General features: G+C 40.2%; 2 protein-coding genes across 5 annotated transcripts in view; one reads left to right on the top strand and one right to left on the bottom strand.

Annotated features, from left to right (window-relative positions):
* The window catches only part of LOC119378953 (dual specificity calcium/calmodulin-dependent 3',5'-cyclic nucleotide phosphodiesterase 1A), a 524,884-nt gene extending 516,588 nt beyond the window's left edge, over positions 1-8,296 (top strand). For all 4 annotated transcript variants that reach the window (XM_049411828.1, XM_037648059.2, XM_037648058.2 and 1 more), the window contains one exon: positions 623-8,296. In XM_049411828.1, coding sequence (XP_049267785.1) covers positions 623-834 — 212 coding nt within the window. In that variant the 3' untranslated portion in view covers positions 835-8,296. The remainder of the gene's footprint in view (positions 1-622) is intronic.
* Positions 8,297-10,889: 2,593 nt separating this feature from the next.
* Positions 10,890-17,620, bottom strand: part of LOC119378952 (constitutive coactivator of peroxisome proliferator-activated receptor gamma) — a 44,921-nt gene continuing 38,190 nt past the window's right edge. The window contains exon 9 of the mRNA XM_037648056.2: positions 10,890-11,041. Within this exon, the coding sequence (XP_037503984.1) occupies positions 10,943-11,041 (99 nt within the window). The 3' untranslated portion in view covers positions 10,890-10,942. The remainder of the gene's footprint in view (positions 11,042-17,620) is intronic.

The raw sequence follows: 17,620 nt of genomic DNA, 5'->3' as shown, positions 1-17,620 counted from the left end.
GTGCTTCATCAACCTAGCGAAAAGATACACTTTCATGTTGTTATCTCATAAGAATATGTTTAGGAATCCTCTATAACTTTTTTTTCTGCAATTTCACGTCGAAGTAGTTGAAAAATATTCTAGAAATATATTCGAGAAATATTCGAAAAATATTCGATTCGATTCGCAATCACATTTCAATATTCGAATTCGCTTCGCACCCAAAATTTTGCTATTCGCACAGCTCTAAATAAGAGACATGTTGGTGACACAATATTGAAGCATCACCTATATATGAATAACTGCGTGTTTGCATAAGAGTAGCATTGGCAGTGAATAAAAATTAGGCATGGGCATTGCTCGAAACTTACGTCCACATGTGATGAGTATAACTGTACAAACATAAAGACATAATAAGCTCGCTGCAAGAAGCTCATGCAATATCGAGGTCTGGCATGCTTTCAAACTTCAGCTGAAGAGCACATCCACAAAACAAAACTAATTATATCCTGCAATTCGATAAATTAAGCTGTGGGATGCAATAACAAAACAGCATGAGAATTCTGTCTAATTCCTGATGTCTCTTGAAACACCAGTGCTACTTTTCGCATTCACAGAAGTTTCTTTTTCCTTTAAAATCTAGACGCAGAGGCAAGAAGAAAACGAGCAAGCCAAGGGAATGAAGCAGTGGAATCTAATAGGGCCGAGACCATGCCGGCGGAGTCAAAGGCAGGCTTGCTGAAGCCCCAACTGTCCACGCCTTCGGAATCTAAAGCCTCTGAGGCCAAAGAGTCCACGTCTACTGAGCCGCAACCTACAAGCTCCAGAGCACTTGAGTTTATGCCACTAGACTAGAGTCTCAGCTAACACACAAATTAATGTTAATGCATTAAATTGTGTGCTAGCTTTTGGATGCTTTTTATGAGCAGGGCCAATTCAAATGTTCACTCTGATGTTTGTGCACCTGTCAACATTTGCACGGCAAGATGCCCTTGCAGCTACTCTACATTGTGAACAAGTACCGTATATGCCATCATGATCTACATATATAAACATTACCTTAGCGTAACTACTCCACCATGGAAAAATCAATTAGTATTCTTCTTGCTTTTTCTTTTCTCAAACTAAATATATTGCACCTAGTTTTGTGAGTGCAATTTAGTTGAAAGTCTGGCTAGCTTCCTTGAGGCATCTTGTCTTGTGCAGCATGCACACACATGCAGGTACACACATACCTGTACACAACACACCCAAGCACTTGAAGTCATTCCTTCAGTCTGCCCTCATTCTAGCTCACATTGTTCCATTCGCACTAGCATTATACAGTAGCTAGTATTTGACATGGGCACAAAACTTGGTGAGGCTTTCCAACAAAGTTCAGCTAAGATGCATGCTCCAGGCAAGGATGACAATATAAGCTTACTGTTGGGCTACTTTTGTTTATGCGTCTAAGATGCACATTTTGCTATCTTTGCCTAATTATGTTCATCGTGTATGCTGTGATCATTTAAAAGTCTTTAACCTATGACCTATACAGGTTATGTGTATTCATATTGTGAATGGAAGTTTTAAGAATCTTTGAAGATGCCTCTACCTTTTTTTTTTCTTTTTTATGCTGTGATTCGTCCTTGCTTGGCTTTCATTCCAATTTTTCAATTGCATCAGGTATGATGAAAGTATGCAAGGCAATGTACATTTAAGGTTCCATCGTGCTTATGAAATCTAAGCCTGTCTTCACTTGGGGTCTCCTGCAGTTTTTGACACATAATTATGTGCTGCTTTCCACTAAATACTGTCTTTAAAACAGAACTTTTGTTAAAATTATTATAAAATGAAGGCACATTTACTACCCATTCTCTCTTTATTTAAGGCTTGACTTTTTCAAACAAGCCGTCAGTTGTTTGTGTGATGTGAATGAACTGCTAAGACAAAACATTTCTGCACTGAGGTTTTACAGCAAGCAATGCATACATTTTAGCAGCATCAATGCATTGTTTTACACGGGTGAAGATGCAGTTGCAGTGATCTTGTTACAGTGGCCTGTTGCATATGGCGATAGTTGTGCAAGTTATTTACAGCAAGATTTTGCTGTAGCACCATGTGATAAAGATGTTCATTGGGTAATATGCTTGACAGGGAAGGCAGATAAGACAGTATAATGTAAAGAACCTCATTATCATCGCTTTCCTCTATTTTAAGTGCAATACAATTTTACCCCATGCCTAAATTAAGCTTGCTGTAGCATGTATATAGCACTGTGAGTTAAAATGTTTCTTTGACACCCTAAAATAAAGCATGGCCTTACAGTTTAGGCTTGCCCTTAGCATGTTATTAAATGCATAAATTTATTATTTGCGATTACTCAATGTAGTTCTTCACTGAATGCAGCTAACCCCAAGACAGCAGCGCCTTCAGATAGGGATGTAGTTTTGTATAAAAGATGCAGCCATATATTAACTATTTTATCGTGCAGAACTATATGCAGAGCATGAACAGGTATTTTTGCAAAAAAAAAATAAGGAATAACAATGTCCACACCAAAAAATTAAATTGTAATGACCATGTAATGCGGAACTTCTTGTATTATCTACTCCAAGTAGTGGTACTGTTTTCAATGCAGTGATTTTACTGCCTTATTGTTTTGCAGTAAAGCTAAGATTTTTGTGAAGCCTCTTACTTTCTGTTGCAGCTATGTCAATGCCATGTAACAACGAAAATGTCTAGAGTATTACTGATTAATATAAGTTATGTTACATTCATACATGGTAAGGATTTCTATATACACATATAAAAGCATATATTATATACACATAAAATGTTATATTTACATTTCATGTTGACACCGTTATTCCAAAGCAACAAAAAACGCGCTATCCTTACTTAAGGTGGTCTACTATCCAGTGCCACATTGATGCCCGTCTTACTGCAAAAAGATATTTTCGTAGGCTGGGGATGTCCATAGCAACGAACCATCAGTGTTTTTTCAGAATGTCATCATTTCTTGTTTCTTTTTTCTCCATGTTTATTCCCAATTAACACCTCCAACAAATGCTTGAGCATAGGCTTGCTTTGCTTCAGGCTGACTATCATATCAATGATTACTTCAGTGCTGTAATTGCCATCTATGCTTAAGACAGTGGCTACACCTTGGCATATTGCTTGCCACGTGACGCTGCCTTTCAGCTGAAAGTGGCAAATATCTAGCTCTTCCCTACACTATAAGATTGTAGCAATGGAACCAAAGATGGAAAAGCACTGCAGTGTGTATCTAAAATATATTTTGCTGCTGAAGAAACATTCTTGCAGAACTATATATATATATATAAATATATATATATATATACACATAATATTACCTTTGACCAGGTTTCAATAGTTCTGGCTCACCGAAACTTTGAACAGTCTCGAGCAACTTACAATGTACTGCTTTGAAATGTAGATCCCTTAATATGTATATATGCACAGCACATTTTACCAGTATGTATGGACATCCTGAATGTATGAGATGCACTTGATATTCATATAATGGTTGTGTACAAGGCTGCAATGCTACTCGGTGTACAAGTTTTCTTGAGTGACAGTGCCCCTATCGTTCTAAGACTTTGCAAGCTGCCAGCGTGCCAAGCTGTATGTTTGCATGTTTCTCATCGTGTGTGTACAGAAACTACAGACAGCCTCCAGGGGCAAGGGAGTATGTGTTAATGGGTGACATGCACCTGTTTTCGATTTATGAAGTTGCATTTAATGTCAGAGCAGTGCCCTGCCGCACTTACACCCTCCAACACCCCATTCTCCGCAGTTCTCTGCACTGTTCACCTGACAACTTTATTTTTTCTTCCAAACTGCTCCACAATACCTGCAATGTTGCATTCACAAACTGTGTGCGTTGGTGACCGCTGTTTCTGAAATAGTACTGCATACAGTATAACCAGTGAAGCCTTACGGGTCTGGCATGACTAAATTAAGCATCCTGGCTTAAGCTAACGCGATAACATGTAGCAGTGCTGCAAACATAATGCTCTGATTGTAAAAAAAATCTGAAACACCACTGTTTCCTTGAGATAAGCTTTACAAATTCTTATTTCACATGCCTAGAGAGAAGGAAGAAAAGAGAGGTAACATGAGAAAAAACAAAAGCATAGATGTTAAGGCCCTCACTAGAAAAGTGTTTGAAGTCATGCCATCAAATTGTGAAAGTAGAGCTTGTAAACATAGCTTGCATTCTGTTCATTCTACATATACACACAAGAAAAACGATGAGCAAGCTTCCATACACATTAAACTGCTATTGTGAACTAGTTCTCTACACGACTAAAATGTGTACAACCAACCTCACACTGAGCTATGGTCTAGTCACCCTTATAGTGTAACAGAACAAACATTATTTATACTTTTTGTCTTTCACGTATATCTGTCCATTAACTGCAAGCATAAAAGTGCTTGCAATTTCTGGCCAACAGTGTAACAACCTATGGACCAGGCACAATGTTTCTTCCTTTGCACAAAGCTTTAAGCTCAGCACAGACTGGACTGAAGGAAACTAAAACTGGAATATTCGAACACGTTTCCTGCATAGTAATCCAGCTGTTGTTATACTGCTAAAAAGCTTACTAGTGTCTGTAGTGGCTCAGTATCATATCTGCTAATGCCCCTGTTGCCATATAGTACAAAAACCCCCTTTGTGCTGATCTACACTGGAAGTGCATGGTACGTACATATCATGTTAAAAGTGGTAATCTGGACCAGATGGTAGATAGAATGTAAAACCAAAACAAAAATGTGAAAGGACACACAAGGGCCAAACAGCATACATGTGAAGTCTTTCACCCCTACCCCCTTGCATTACACCAGTATAAACCCCTTGGTTGGTAACAACTTTATTGATGGTCCGGCAGAGCTTTCGCCGACTGGGCTTTAGGTCTCCCACGTGGGGACGTCGAGGCCTTGCCTCACCGCCGCCTCGCGGGCTCCTTAATCTTTTTTTTTTTTGAACGGGCAAGTTATAAACGAAAGACTGCAGACAGTCTAGAATCTTGCTATATAATAATTTGTTGGCAATGTCATATTAATGCTGAAACCGTTTGCACTGTACCGCTTTGCTAAACCTGTAAAAAAAAATGGGGAAAAAAAAGCAGGCGATGATCCGCTTCCGATTTTGAAGATGGGTGTTCTAAAATAACATTGTTTTGGCATCGCTGTAATGCACAGTATCGAGCCATCAGCGAGTTGTGTAATGAAACAAAGGCTCACAGAAGTGTCATATGTGGAACAATATGGGAACTAATAATTTGAAGATGACCTTCCCACCATAGAAGACGTACCAAAGTTTACGATAAGTCACATCATCTTAACAAAAATACTACGGTACGACTACGTTCACCATGTCGAAGAAATAAAATATGTTGGATGGAATATAGAAAAAGGCGAGATAAAATATGCTTTCTCAGTTGCACTTTGATAAAGAGAGCAGGTTTGCTTGAAGGTAGCTACAGACATTACTGATGGTCTGTTATGACCCTGCTAAATTGTTTCTCTAGACGATGAAACGTACAGAAAAGAAAATTTTAAGTCTATTTCAGTTGACGAAAAAAAATATCAGCTCTTATATATGAAGGGGAAATGTCATCCATCTGAGAGCAGCATACGGCTACAAAGGATTGTAGAGAAATGAATTAACTTGAAGCAGAGATCCACAGAATACTGCAGCGTTGTGTTGTTATCAGGTCCGTAGCGATAATTCCAATAGAAAAACTATTAGCCTGTAATGTTATCAACCACTAAGAGTCAACTAAGTTCTCATCAGAAGACTCATTAGTCTGTTTGCTTGTTGACAACCAATGGCGTAGTTATATAAAACACTGGGATTTCCATCAAGCCAAATCGGTTTGATCAATATACCTTTGACACTCGATTCGAGCTAAAAGATTAGACAAGGCTGGACGCATATGCGTAAGCACACGGCAATGATTCAATCCAATGATGCTTCTTTTTCACTGTGCAAGTTCTCTAGCATGCTAAATACGAATATGCAAGCAAAAGAAAGTAGCAGCAATAATTCAAAACAAATAAAGTTTCATGCTAGATTTACAAAAAGTCTGAATGCTGCTCTTCACTCATCATACCAAACTACAAAGATAACTTACTACTCGAGTTATAATTATGTTATTAATAGTGACTGCTTTGTATTCTGGCATTATAGTTAGCCAGTGAATTCCCTTATGTACCAATTAACATACCGAGTCTTACTGAGCCCTATAAAAACTAACTGCCGCTTCATTACAATTTGAATGCAGATTCCAACACAAAAATGCATGAGTTATTCTACTACAACTAAAAAAGCAAGAAAGCTTTATCAGGAACAATGGCAGTTGATAGTGGACCTAATAAAATTAGTGTAGCAGCTTATGTATGGACTAATATGCACCCAATGCACATTCTTGTCAGACTGACAAAGAAACTAAGAAACAAGTTTACTAGGCTTAATATACATGAAATATAATATTTTAGGAATTAACAAAAAATTGTATTATATTAGGGCTGGATGAAAATTTTCCCTTTCATTAAGCTTTTCCCACCTTCCAGATTTCTGCCAAACTTGTTTGTCATATTCTGTAAGCTGCTATACTTACATGTACTACTGTAAGGAACACTCTTTTGCCACAAATATGGCTAATAAGTTATCGTACCTTGCATGTAGCTATTTCTGTATGAGTTTGTATTTCTCCACTTTTAACCATCATGAAGAAAACAAACTGCCAAACGTTTAACGCTAGGCCTTGGTGGTCCCCGCTAAAGCATTTGCGCAGCCATTTACATTGTAACCATGTTCGACTTATCAGGAGCACCACAATACCAAGCTTGCAAAGTTCCCTTCAGCAACATTATTTCATATAGACCACCTAGTGTAGTGGAAATGTGCCAATTTTTGTCCACTACATGTACTGTGAAATTAATGCAACATTCAGATTACAAAAAGAACCTTAGCTGAATTTATCACACTGCTTTTTTCTATGGAGGCATTCACTTCTCCATGGCCCTCAATAGACATTTATATACCGCATGAAGCTATTCTTGAATGACCCTGTGCGTGGACCTAGCACTATACAATGCTTGAGGATGAGAACTGCAGGGCAAGACAACTGTCAACAGAGCTTCTTTGTAGTTGTACAACAGTTTTGTTTGCATTCATCAGCCATCCCACAACATGCGAGAACCTTGCAAAGTCCTAGTGTTCCAATTTCAATCTGTAAACCTTTATGCAGCTGGAGACAGGCGGTACATAATTGCACATTCATGATACATCTGATTAGCACCTTACCCAATTTCTTACCGGAAAACTGGACGGCTACAAGCATTAGTGCCATTTTTTTTCCTTGTTGAACCTGCACAATGGTTGTGGGTGTCAGCTGCAAAACGATTCTTTATGGCATCATTTTTCTTGATTTCCCTCTTTTTTTTTTCGAAGCACCATAAACACATCAAGAGCTCCTCTAAGAGTTACGTTTATTAATATATAATGATGCAACTCTGGCTACTCGAACAAAGAAGCAAAACAAACTACTGCACTCCACAAGGTTTCACTACAGTGTTTCCTCCAATCACTGACCCAATGTTTGTGATGTTCCAGAGTCTGACCATGTATTGACCACACTCGACATCCGCGTCCCAGCTTTCCAACAACTCACTGATGTTGGCTTCTCTCCAAAACTGTAATGTTTCATTAGTGGTTCTGTGATCTACATTCTGTGTAGATGTGTACAATGCACATCGAAAAGTTTAATAGCCCACATGCATTCTGAAGGACAACTATTGTGCAAAGTATCTTACAAGAAAAGCCTTGAAAATGCAAACCCTTATTCCATTTTTACCTCTGTGCTCCACGAGTTGGTCATCTGCATTGTTTTTGAGTGTGTAACCTCCTCTAATGGATTGTCCACAACTTTAGGGACAAGCTGCCTCATTATGTGCAGTCGAGAAATCTTGTCATAATAAATATGTAACATCTGACTATGTAAATATGATGTTTTTGGGTGACTGCCCATGACACTGTTGTCCAGTATGTAAATTTGTCAGTGACCTACTTTCTGTTACCCTTGTACATTCAGATTAGTAGTGATGACAACACTGAATTGGTACCGCTTTTCAAGTATTTGGTACTAGACCACTGTCCTGTGTCAGTATAGATGTGAAAAAAGGGAGGTTTAATCGGTGACACAAAGCACGCTGTTCCATATGCCACATTTAAGCAGAAAAGGGAGATATTGCTTGTTGACAAGTGTAACCTAATTTAATGTAATAAAGGATGACTTGTCAGTTACTGCCTGGTTCTTTCAATGTCACATGCTAGTGTGAAAAGCTTGCAGTGCTTGGCATATTCACCATCAAAGATGTCAAGGTACCATAAATTCAAGTTTTCCTTATCCCTACACAAATCACATATTCACAGTTACTCTAAACTTTAATGCACATGCACCACATTGAGACAGTACACAGCAGTGTCTGTCTCATGCACACTGAACCCTATCTGATCAGAGGATACAAACCAAAATTTGTCAAACAAAATCTTGGTGAATTGCATATGTAATGGCATATAGGTTCTTTGTTTCCCATGCAAAAAGAGGAGGCTGTGGTGTATTAGCTCATTTTCCTTACAAACAATCACAACCAGAGCTACAAATTATATATGTGCTGTGTTACCAACTTACTAACTAGGCAGATTGAGTACAAAATGAAAAAAATCTCAGGCAAGCACCCACAATCAGTTGATAAGCTTCTAAGATTTTAAACAGTCTGCTGATATTATAGACATTTTTATGTTCATGCATGCAATAATGATCATAATGAATGTCTAATGTAGTCACTGAACTCGCGTGTTCACCAGTCAATGCATTGATTACAGTACACAGTCCTCCAGGATTGAAAATACATTCAACATTTCGTAAGAATATTGTGATATTTCATAACCCACAACCTTTGCATAATTTGAAGGTTTTGATTTTGGTCTCCACCAGTGGCAAGTTGTTTTTCTATTCATTTCATTTCATTCCCATTTATGTTGTAATTACTGTACTACAGTTTAAAAAAAACTACAAATAATATTTCTTATGCCTTCCTTGACATCATTATGTGCTGGCTTCGTCAGATTGTGTCTAACAAAGAAATGAGCCCCTCGATCAATTCCCCTTCTTTAGAATAGGGTAGATGTGACAAAGTAATTTCCTCAGAATGTCTTTACCATTGAGCCATACACTTTCAAATGATTCAGTGGAATTTTGAGAACTAAATATAAGCATTAGAATAGGCACATAATAAACTTTTCAAATTCAAAGAGCCAGATGATTGATCCTGATGTGAGACTTGAAGACCATCAGCCAGAAAGTTCTTAATCGGTTCTAGATATGCCAAAAAGCTGGTGCTGCTCATTTGTGCACATAATGAATTCCAGCCACTTTCAGACAGAAAGCCGATGCCAACTGGCAAATAGTGCAAATGCAACACCTTCTGCAGGCAAGCAAGCATAAACATCATGCAAATACGCCACCTTGCATGCTTTGTGCTTGCCCAACAATTAAAAATAAAGGCATGTCATTTATAGACATCTGACAAGGAAATGACAGTTACACTCTTTGGTCTCAGTTTTCAGGAAGGTTACTTGGAATATACTACACTACAGAAATTGTAATAGTCACCAGTCTGGAAACAAATTCCTTGGATGACAGGCTTTAAGTATTCCACTTGCTTCAACCATCAGACTCTTTAAGTTAGGAATTATTTTGTCAATGCTTCGTAATGTCTGATTACTCCAGTGAGCCATCTCAAGGTGTGTGCCACTGAAGTATAAAGCAATCTCAAAAAATTCACTTAAGAATCCCTAAGCTGTTTTTACATTTTGAACACACCTTAATCATTTGGGTGAAAGACAGACAAGCCAAGTTCATCAAGCACATATACTTGCAAAAACGCTAGGCCTGCGCGGAGCATGCAGCAAAGTCACTGCGAAAGCTGGAAGAGCGGCCTTTCTAGAGCCCGTTCTAAACACTTTTGGGGAAACTAATACAAGTACACATGTAAGGTATCCATTACGCCACAAATCATAATTTTTGCGAAGTAGGGAAGACCCACTATGCCATTATTCGTTTTTCTGCGGATAAGCGAGTACCCGCTACACATGTGTAACGCATTATGTGCATTTTGTTGACGCTGCATGTGGCTGATAACGACGAAGAATTATGGTTGAGTACTTTGTAGTGGGTGGGACGCTTTAAACCGCACATTCGAGCAATTAGCATTGTGCGACGCTTGGTTATCTTACTCTTCTGCCACTCTATATTACATATCTTAACGAGATTCCTTACCCAACACGACGCCTGTACACACGATGCCTTTTTGCAAAGGAGTTTCAAGCAGCAGCTTGGCTCTGTGGTAGAATACTGAAGTGCCACGCAGAGGGCCCGGGTTCAAACCCCATCCGATCCTGGATCTTTTCTTATATTATTTTTTCTGATTTTGCGCGACAGTAGTTACGGACACCGGCGACGGCGGACAACTACCCCACTGCCATAGTGATCTGATAACAGTTTTCGCTGTAAACAATATGCATGACGAGACCAGCTCGTCCAGCACTTTGTTTTTCATGCAGGGCTGAAGACAATTTGAGCTCCTATGATGCCCTGCGCCACTTCCACACAGTGTGCAGCTATTTTAAGGAAAGGATACATTGCGTGCTGTGGCTTACTGCAGGTACTGAATACTGCCACCACAAAGCAAACATTGCAACTTTTAAGCACACGTGAAAAGTGTCCAAAGTTTACATATGCAACTGCACATTTGTGTAAGTATGCCACTGTATTTCTAGTAGCCATACACACTGTGAAGAGGGCAAAACCACTAATCTTTAATTGGTAGCACATGCCATTTATTTATTTGGTTGAAATTCCAATGATCACAGTGAGTTCCGATGTCCTCATTTGCCCATGCCTGCAAGGAAGTGGTGCGAGTGATGTAGTTCGCTTCCAGAAGTAACATGTTCCCAGAATCGGCAGTACAGATAATTTACGGCAACCTGCAATAGAACACCACACAGATTAATTCCATAGTCAGGTGCAATAATGGAGCACTAGACTTACTCTTTAAAAAGACCCAATGAAGTGGTTACTTAACAAGTGTACTAAGTTAGGTGTGATGTTTGTGGTGTCCTGACTTCTTTCTTGTGTCCGTGTTTGCAGACCCTGTCTTTTTAGAAATTAGGTACCATGCAATACAGCTTCAGGGGAAAAGGGTGTCCCTTGTTTGTGGAGCTACAAAAGGAACAGTTTCAGCGAATAATAACGCCTACTCAAAGATTATGATATTTGGCTTTGCACAAAAATGCATTCAGAATGTCTCAGAATTCCTTCTCGAACCAAACCATACAAAATTTGTGTAATGAAAAAAATCCGTAAACAGGGATTGAGTGCTCGAGCTGACGTTTTGACAAGTGGACTTGTCTTCTTCAAGGCTGGAACTGATTTCCTCAGCTCTCGTGCGTGTATGCTTCGTGCCCTCTCCACCACAAGGAAGAAGGGGAGGGCAACTGCCAGAGTGGGGGTGAGGACGAAAAAAAAAAAGAACAAATAGCGGGGGAGGGGGGTACACGTTTCGCTGAATGATTGTCAGTGGACGCACATGGCATTTTAGTAGGTTCGAAATTCCAAGAAGAAGGGCTTAACTCTCATTGGTTTTCGTTGTGTATGTACCATGCCGAATAGATTTAAGAGCCCCCTTAGAAATGTTAACACCTGCTGGCTGGAGTGTATTGAACTTGTGAATAAGGTATGACTCTGTATATTTTCTGTCTCTTGGGGACCAGAAGTTTGAAGTATGTAAAGTTTGAGATCGTCGAAGTTGTGACCTGCTACATTAAAATGCTGTGCCACTACTTTGGGTAACTTCTTCGCTGTGTCCGCGCGATGCCCGTTTAAGCTAACATTAACAGGCTGTCCCATTTCACCAATGTACTGTTTTTGACAATATGAACATTCGATCATGTAGATAACGTAAGCAATGACTCTTTGCGTCCACCAAGCACTTGGGACACCAGATACGGAACAATGCCAAGAGTTAGATCAATATATAAAACTAGTCTCAAGGAAAATTCTGAGCACAGCTAAACGGAGTCTAAAGCCGAAGAACTTAACTTGTGCAGAACACGTTGTCTTGAAACAACTTTCAAACAGGAAGGACATTGTTATAAAACCAGCGGACAAGGGTGGTGGTATAGTAATCTGGCCTATAGAAAAATATAACAACGAAGCTATCAGACAACTCAGCAACAACACGTACTTTCGAAAATTAGCCTCGGACCCGATTCAAGATTACAGTAATAGCATCACACTCCGAGCACCAGTTCCTGATGCCTAAAAACAAGCAAGCAGGCCGCTTCTACCTTCCTCCGAAGATTCATAAGGTGTCCATAGATGAACTGCTTATCGCGCAAATCCCGGGCAGGCCTATTGGCCTCAAGATCTTTGAGTGGCGCCCTCTCGTGTGTGACGTCAGAGAAGAAACTCGGGTGCCACTCTTCACGCACGCGCGCGCTGTGTGAAGGCTACTCGACGTTATAACTGGCCAGTCTGTCCTGCTCGAGTTATTGAAACATGAATGGGCAAGTTCATAAAGCAATTTGTACTGAATGTTCAAGCAAAATGCCCAGCAAAATCGAGCAGAGCTGCCGTCAGGAGCACGTTCAGTGTCCATTGCTCCTGGTGTCCTCTGCTAGCCATCAATGTGTACATCTGCATGTATGGCGATGATTTCTTTTCGCGACTGTTCTATGGCCGTGGCGCACTCAAAATGACTTTCCGGCCCGTCTTCAATCACTAATTTCAGCGTTCGGGCTTCGGCTACCATGTCTGCGTTAAAGCGCAATGTATACGTATACCGCGTGCTGCACGTGTTAGGTTGCCAAGCCTGCTCCTTCGATTCAATTCCTTTGTTCGGAGTTTTAAATGCGTGACAAGTGACGTGTGATGTCATTCAAATCAAATATATGGTCATTACAGGCAACAACTTTTGCTTAAATCCATGTTTTCAGCAGCTGCCGTGTAAGCGTGTCGTAAGTAGTTGAAGTTTAAGGGGAGACGCGAGTCTTTTTTTTATTTCTTTTATTAGCTGGGTGAACTGAATGAAATTTAACAAACTTATCCCATTTTTTCTGCAGATTCCAAATCTCCAATTAGATTTTTGGTAGCTGCATTAGTACAAAAGGTGTGCGATCTCTAAAAGCATATTTCTTACGGGAATTTTTGGCAACTTTGCTTTGTCAAACACAGAAACAAAGTATGTGGCAAGGCTGCCAGAGAGCTGGTTTAGCCGGTGATGCTAATCCTATTGTCTTCAACAAACTTTGAATGCAAAATAAATACACTTAAATGTGAGTGAATTTTTTTTTGCTGCATACTATTTCTGATAATCGAGAATTATAATTTGGTGAACAACATTATAAGAAAATAAATAGCATCACCGGCTAGACCAGCTTCCTGGCAATCTTTCCACATACTTTGTTTTTGTGTTTGACAAAGCGAAGTTGCCGAAAATCCCCGTAAGAAATATGCTTAAATATGTGTTGAAAATTGCATATCTTTTGTTCTGATGCAGCTATTAAAAATCTACTTAGAGATTTTGAATCTGCAGAAAAAGCTGAATAAGTGTTTTAAATTTCATGCCATTCACCCAACTTTTAAAAAACCATTTTTTAAGACCCACGTCTCCCCTTAAACAAGAAATAAAAGGTTGAGAGCACGTGTCAAAAGGGGATGCACGAAGGTGACATGAAATATATCGTAGGTTGTGCGGAGTTGTCTTTTCTTTATTTTTGCAGCATATTTTAATCCCTACGTTAATAAATCAACGTTTCCTGACTCGCTCCTGGCCGTTTGAAAGCATGCTAAACGGAATTAGTGTAATCATACTAACGCAGATAAATACAAAGCTTTAGCATAGAAAATCGTAGTAAGATGTATTTGCCCTAAAATAGTGTAATTCACTCTCAATGGTCGACTCCTGATAGGGTGTGATGCGGTCACTGTACTAAAAAGACTCGCAGGGTCCCTTATGCATTTGCCTAAGATGACTCGAAAGCGAAATCCATCTTATTCTTTTTGTTCAGTCGATGTATTGTTCCTTCCCCGCCCCCTCCCGAATGCCTTTCGGACGTAACGTGGTTTTGCACTGCCTCCAGGATCGGAGGCATTGCAAGCTTTCTATACATCACCTGGTTTTGCATTGCCTCCGTGATCGACGCACCGATCACGGAGGCAATACAAATCAACGATGTCATGTGATGACGTAATGATGTGACGTGACGTTATGACGTCACAAATTTTGGCGGTCTCATGACATCATAAGGTGACGTATCGTGTGAGGATTTTTTGCATCACTCGTGTTGACGCTGTCGACTAGGTTCGCCGACGGTGCATTTTCGCGTTTGATCAGGAATCCAAAGCTTTCATCGTAAAATATTTAACCTTGCTACAGTGCGGTAAAGAATAGCAATAACCAGCCAAAGGGGCCAAAAGAATGATGGGAAGGAGCTCTCTTGCTCCTCTTCCTAGACATATTCGCCAATTTTTCCTACTGTTTATCAAGCTGTATTATCGGTGGAAAATGAAACACGAATAGTGGAGTGCGTTCCCCAAGCATTAGGAACTGTATAACGCGCGCCATCCTGTCATCACCATTGACAGGCACGCACACCCGATTAGGCAGCACTGCGCAATCGAAAACATGAATCTGGCTCACGAGCGGCAAACCGCAAAAGCGTATCTATCTCTAATCATAAGGGTGCGAACTGTAGCACGCACACCACTGCTGGCGTTTCATTCGGGGTTGATAGCACGTGTAACAAGTTTTATTGTGCATCCAACTCGTCCAATCTAAGCTTGTTGTCCGCAATAACCTGCTGGTCGATGAAGTTATCAATTCTATTTTGTCGGCAAACGTTTTGTGTAATTAGTGCAATTGGGAGTGGAGTGTGAACTTTCATTCAAGTCTGTTTACATAACGCTAACTTTTGCGAATAAGCCGTGAAATTGATCGTGCTTCGCTCCATAGCAGCGTAGACTCTCTTTAACTCGACTGGCGGGACGTTCGCGCTTTCACGTAAGCTATTTCAATGCCATCCAGCCCACTGAGTGACGCTACGAACTCGATCGGTGGCATGATCCTGACCACGATGGCTCTGTGTATGTAGAAGATACGTTAAATGTTAACATTTCTTAACCTCTAGTAATGCTAGCAGCCATCTAAAGAACTATCATTACACGAAAATACAACTAGTAGTCGAGGAACGCCGTGCGACGCGAGCGAACTATAACGAAAATGCTGCTGTTCTAGCCGCAGCCTAGCAGACGAGAAAAGCCGAATCCCCGCCTTTGCGTCGCCGGAGCGCCGTTCGCAGCGCCGCCATCAGTGGCTCACCAGGCCAATAGTATCTAACAACAATACACCTACTGAGTCGCTATCAACATTTCTAAATCATCATTTATCTAAAATACCATCTAACCTAACATCTTTTGTTCAAGATACACCTCATTTCCTTCGAATAATAGATTCTATTAACGAAACACAAACACTCTCGGATCAAGCCATTCTGGTAACATTAAATATCTGCTCCTTGTATACGAATGTACCTATCACTGAAGGGATTGAAGCGGTCTCAAAATCACTCATAGAAAGCAAGCAAATACGTAACACTGAAGTTTACCTATCGTTACTGAAATTAGTCCTGACGCTAAATTATTTTGAATTTGATTCGTCCTACTATAGTACCTGCAAACTTTCGGCACTAGTATGGGAACCCCTTTTGCGCCAACATACGCCAACGTTTTTATGGGACAGTTAGAATCATAGCTGTTGAAATCATGTCCAGTGAAGCCTTCCACCTATCTCCGTTACATAGACAACATATTTATCATATAGGAACATGGCATAGGTCATAGCTGTTGAAATCATGTCCAGTGAAGCCTTCCACCTATCTTCGTTACACAGACGACATATTTATCATATGGGAACATGGCATAGGTGCACTAAACGCATTCATTGACCACTGTAACAAGTTTCACTAGTATTAAATTCACCATGCACCATTCTTCCAGTGAAATTAACTTTCTAGACACGACGGTATCTATTGAAACAGGAAAATTAAAGACGACGCTTTACAGAAAACCAGTATACAGCCAGCAATACCTAGACTACACTAGTCATCACCCACGACACTGCAAACAAGGGATATTTGTAGGTCAGGCGAGGCGTATAAGAAGGATCTGTAGCGACGATGGTGATTACGTTCACCACTTAAGCAACCTAAGGAAACATTAGTTAAAAGAAATAACCGACAAGATGCTCTAAACAAGGTCTACAACCAAGCATGTCAACTAGATAGGAAATCATCACTAGCTCAAAGGGCCCACGTAGCACAGCCCAACCAGCCACCAGCATTTATAACCAAATACTCCAATGCGCTACCAAACATAAATAATATCCTCCGTAAGTACTACCCAATACTGGCAAGCAACGAGGGCCTTAGAAAAGCGTTTCCCGGAGTACCAAAGGTCGTGTATCGCCGCAATAGGAATTTTAAGGACATGGTAGTGCATGCAAAAGTAAACCCTCATTCTACTGCCCACATAACACCTTTTTCTCGTCCAAGATGTAAGACTTGTAAACACCTTCAAGATGACGTTATAGTTAAAAGCACCATATACGTTATAGTTAAAAGCATCATATAAAATCTAGTTTTACCTGCACTAGTTCAAACATTATCTACATGATAGGATGTTCATATTGTCAAAAACGGTACATTGGTGAAACGGGACAGCCTGTTAACCCCTTAAGGGCTCATTTAACAAAAAAAAAAAATGTGTTCCAAAATTGCCAAATTTTTTTATGATGCGAAACGCTTCAGTATAGTGTTCAAAACAAAAAAATATTTGCGAAAACTTTTTTCGGCAGATAATAATGTTTTATTGGCCATTCCTCGCTCATCATGTATTACTCTAATACATGGGGCATTTGAGGTGTATTCTGCAAAAAATTTCTGCAACTCTAGATAGTAAAGGTTGGAATTGAATTGCCGCGCACAAAATGCATTATTCCTTGATAGTTCACTTAGTGTGATAGCGTTCGAAGCACAGCACTGCGCAGAGAGCCTTCTCGCACCATCTGCAACAGATCCTGATTTCCTTGCAGATGTTTTTGCCATTTCGTCAACATGTGGCCATGTTTGTTTATAAAACGCGCGGGAAACACAACGCGCGCATTCCGCCAACTGTTGCGCAAACACTCATTCAACAAAAGCGCCAATGATGGAACCCATGCTGCCATCTATGGTGTAAATAGAAAAGCACCATTTCTCGAGCTGGGCTCGTCAAAAACCTCTATGACGCGAGGGAAACACAAGGCGCACATCCCGCCAACAAGTGTGCAAACGCTCATTCAACAAAAGCACCAATGACGAAACCCGTGCTGCCATCTGTGTTGTAAATAAAAACGCACCATTTAACGAGCTGGGCTCGTCAAAAGCCTCTTGGAACATTGCGGAAGACCCATGACGAGCACAGGCCGTCATAAGCAAAAAAAGTGGCGACTGCTCATGACGAGCTTA

This window comes from Rhipicephalus sanguineus, chromosome 1 (assembly GCF_013339695.2).
Source record: "Rhipicephalus sanguineus isolate Rsan-2018 chromosome 1, BIME_Rsan_1.4, whole genome shotgun sequence".
NCBI classification, from domain to species: Eukaryota; Metazoa; Arthropoda; class Arachnida; order Ixodida; family Ixodidae; genus Rhipicephalus; species Rhipicephalus sanguineus.
The sequence above is the reverse complement of the archived record's forward strand: the minus strand, read 5'-3'. Positions and strand labels throughout refer to the sequence as shown.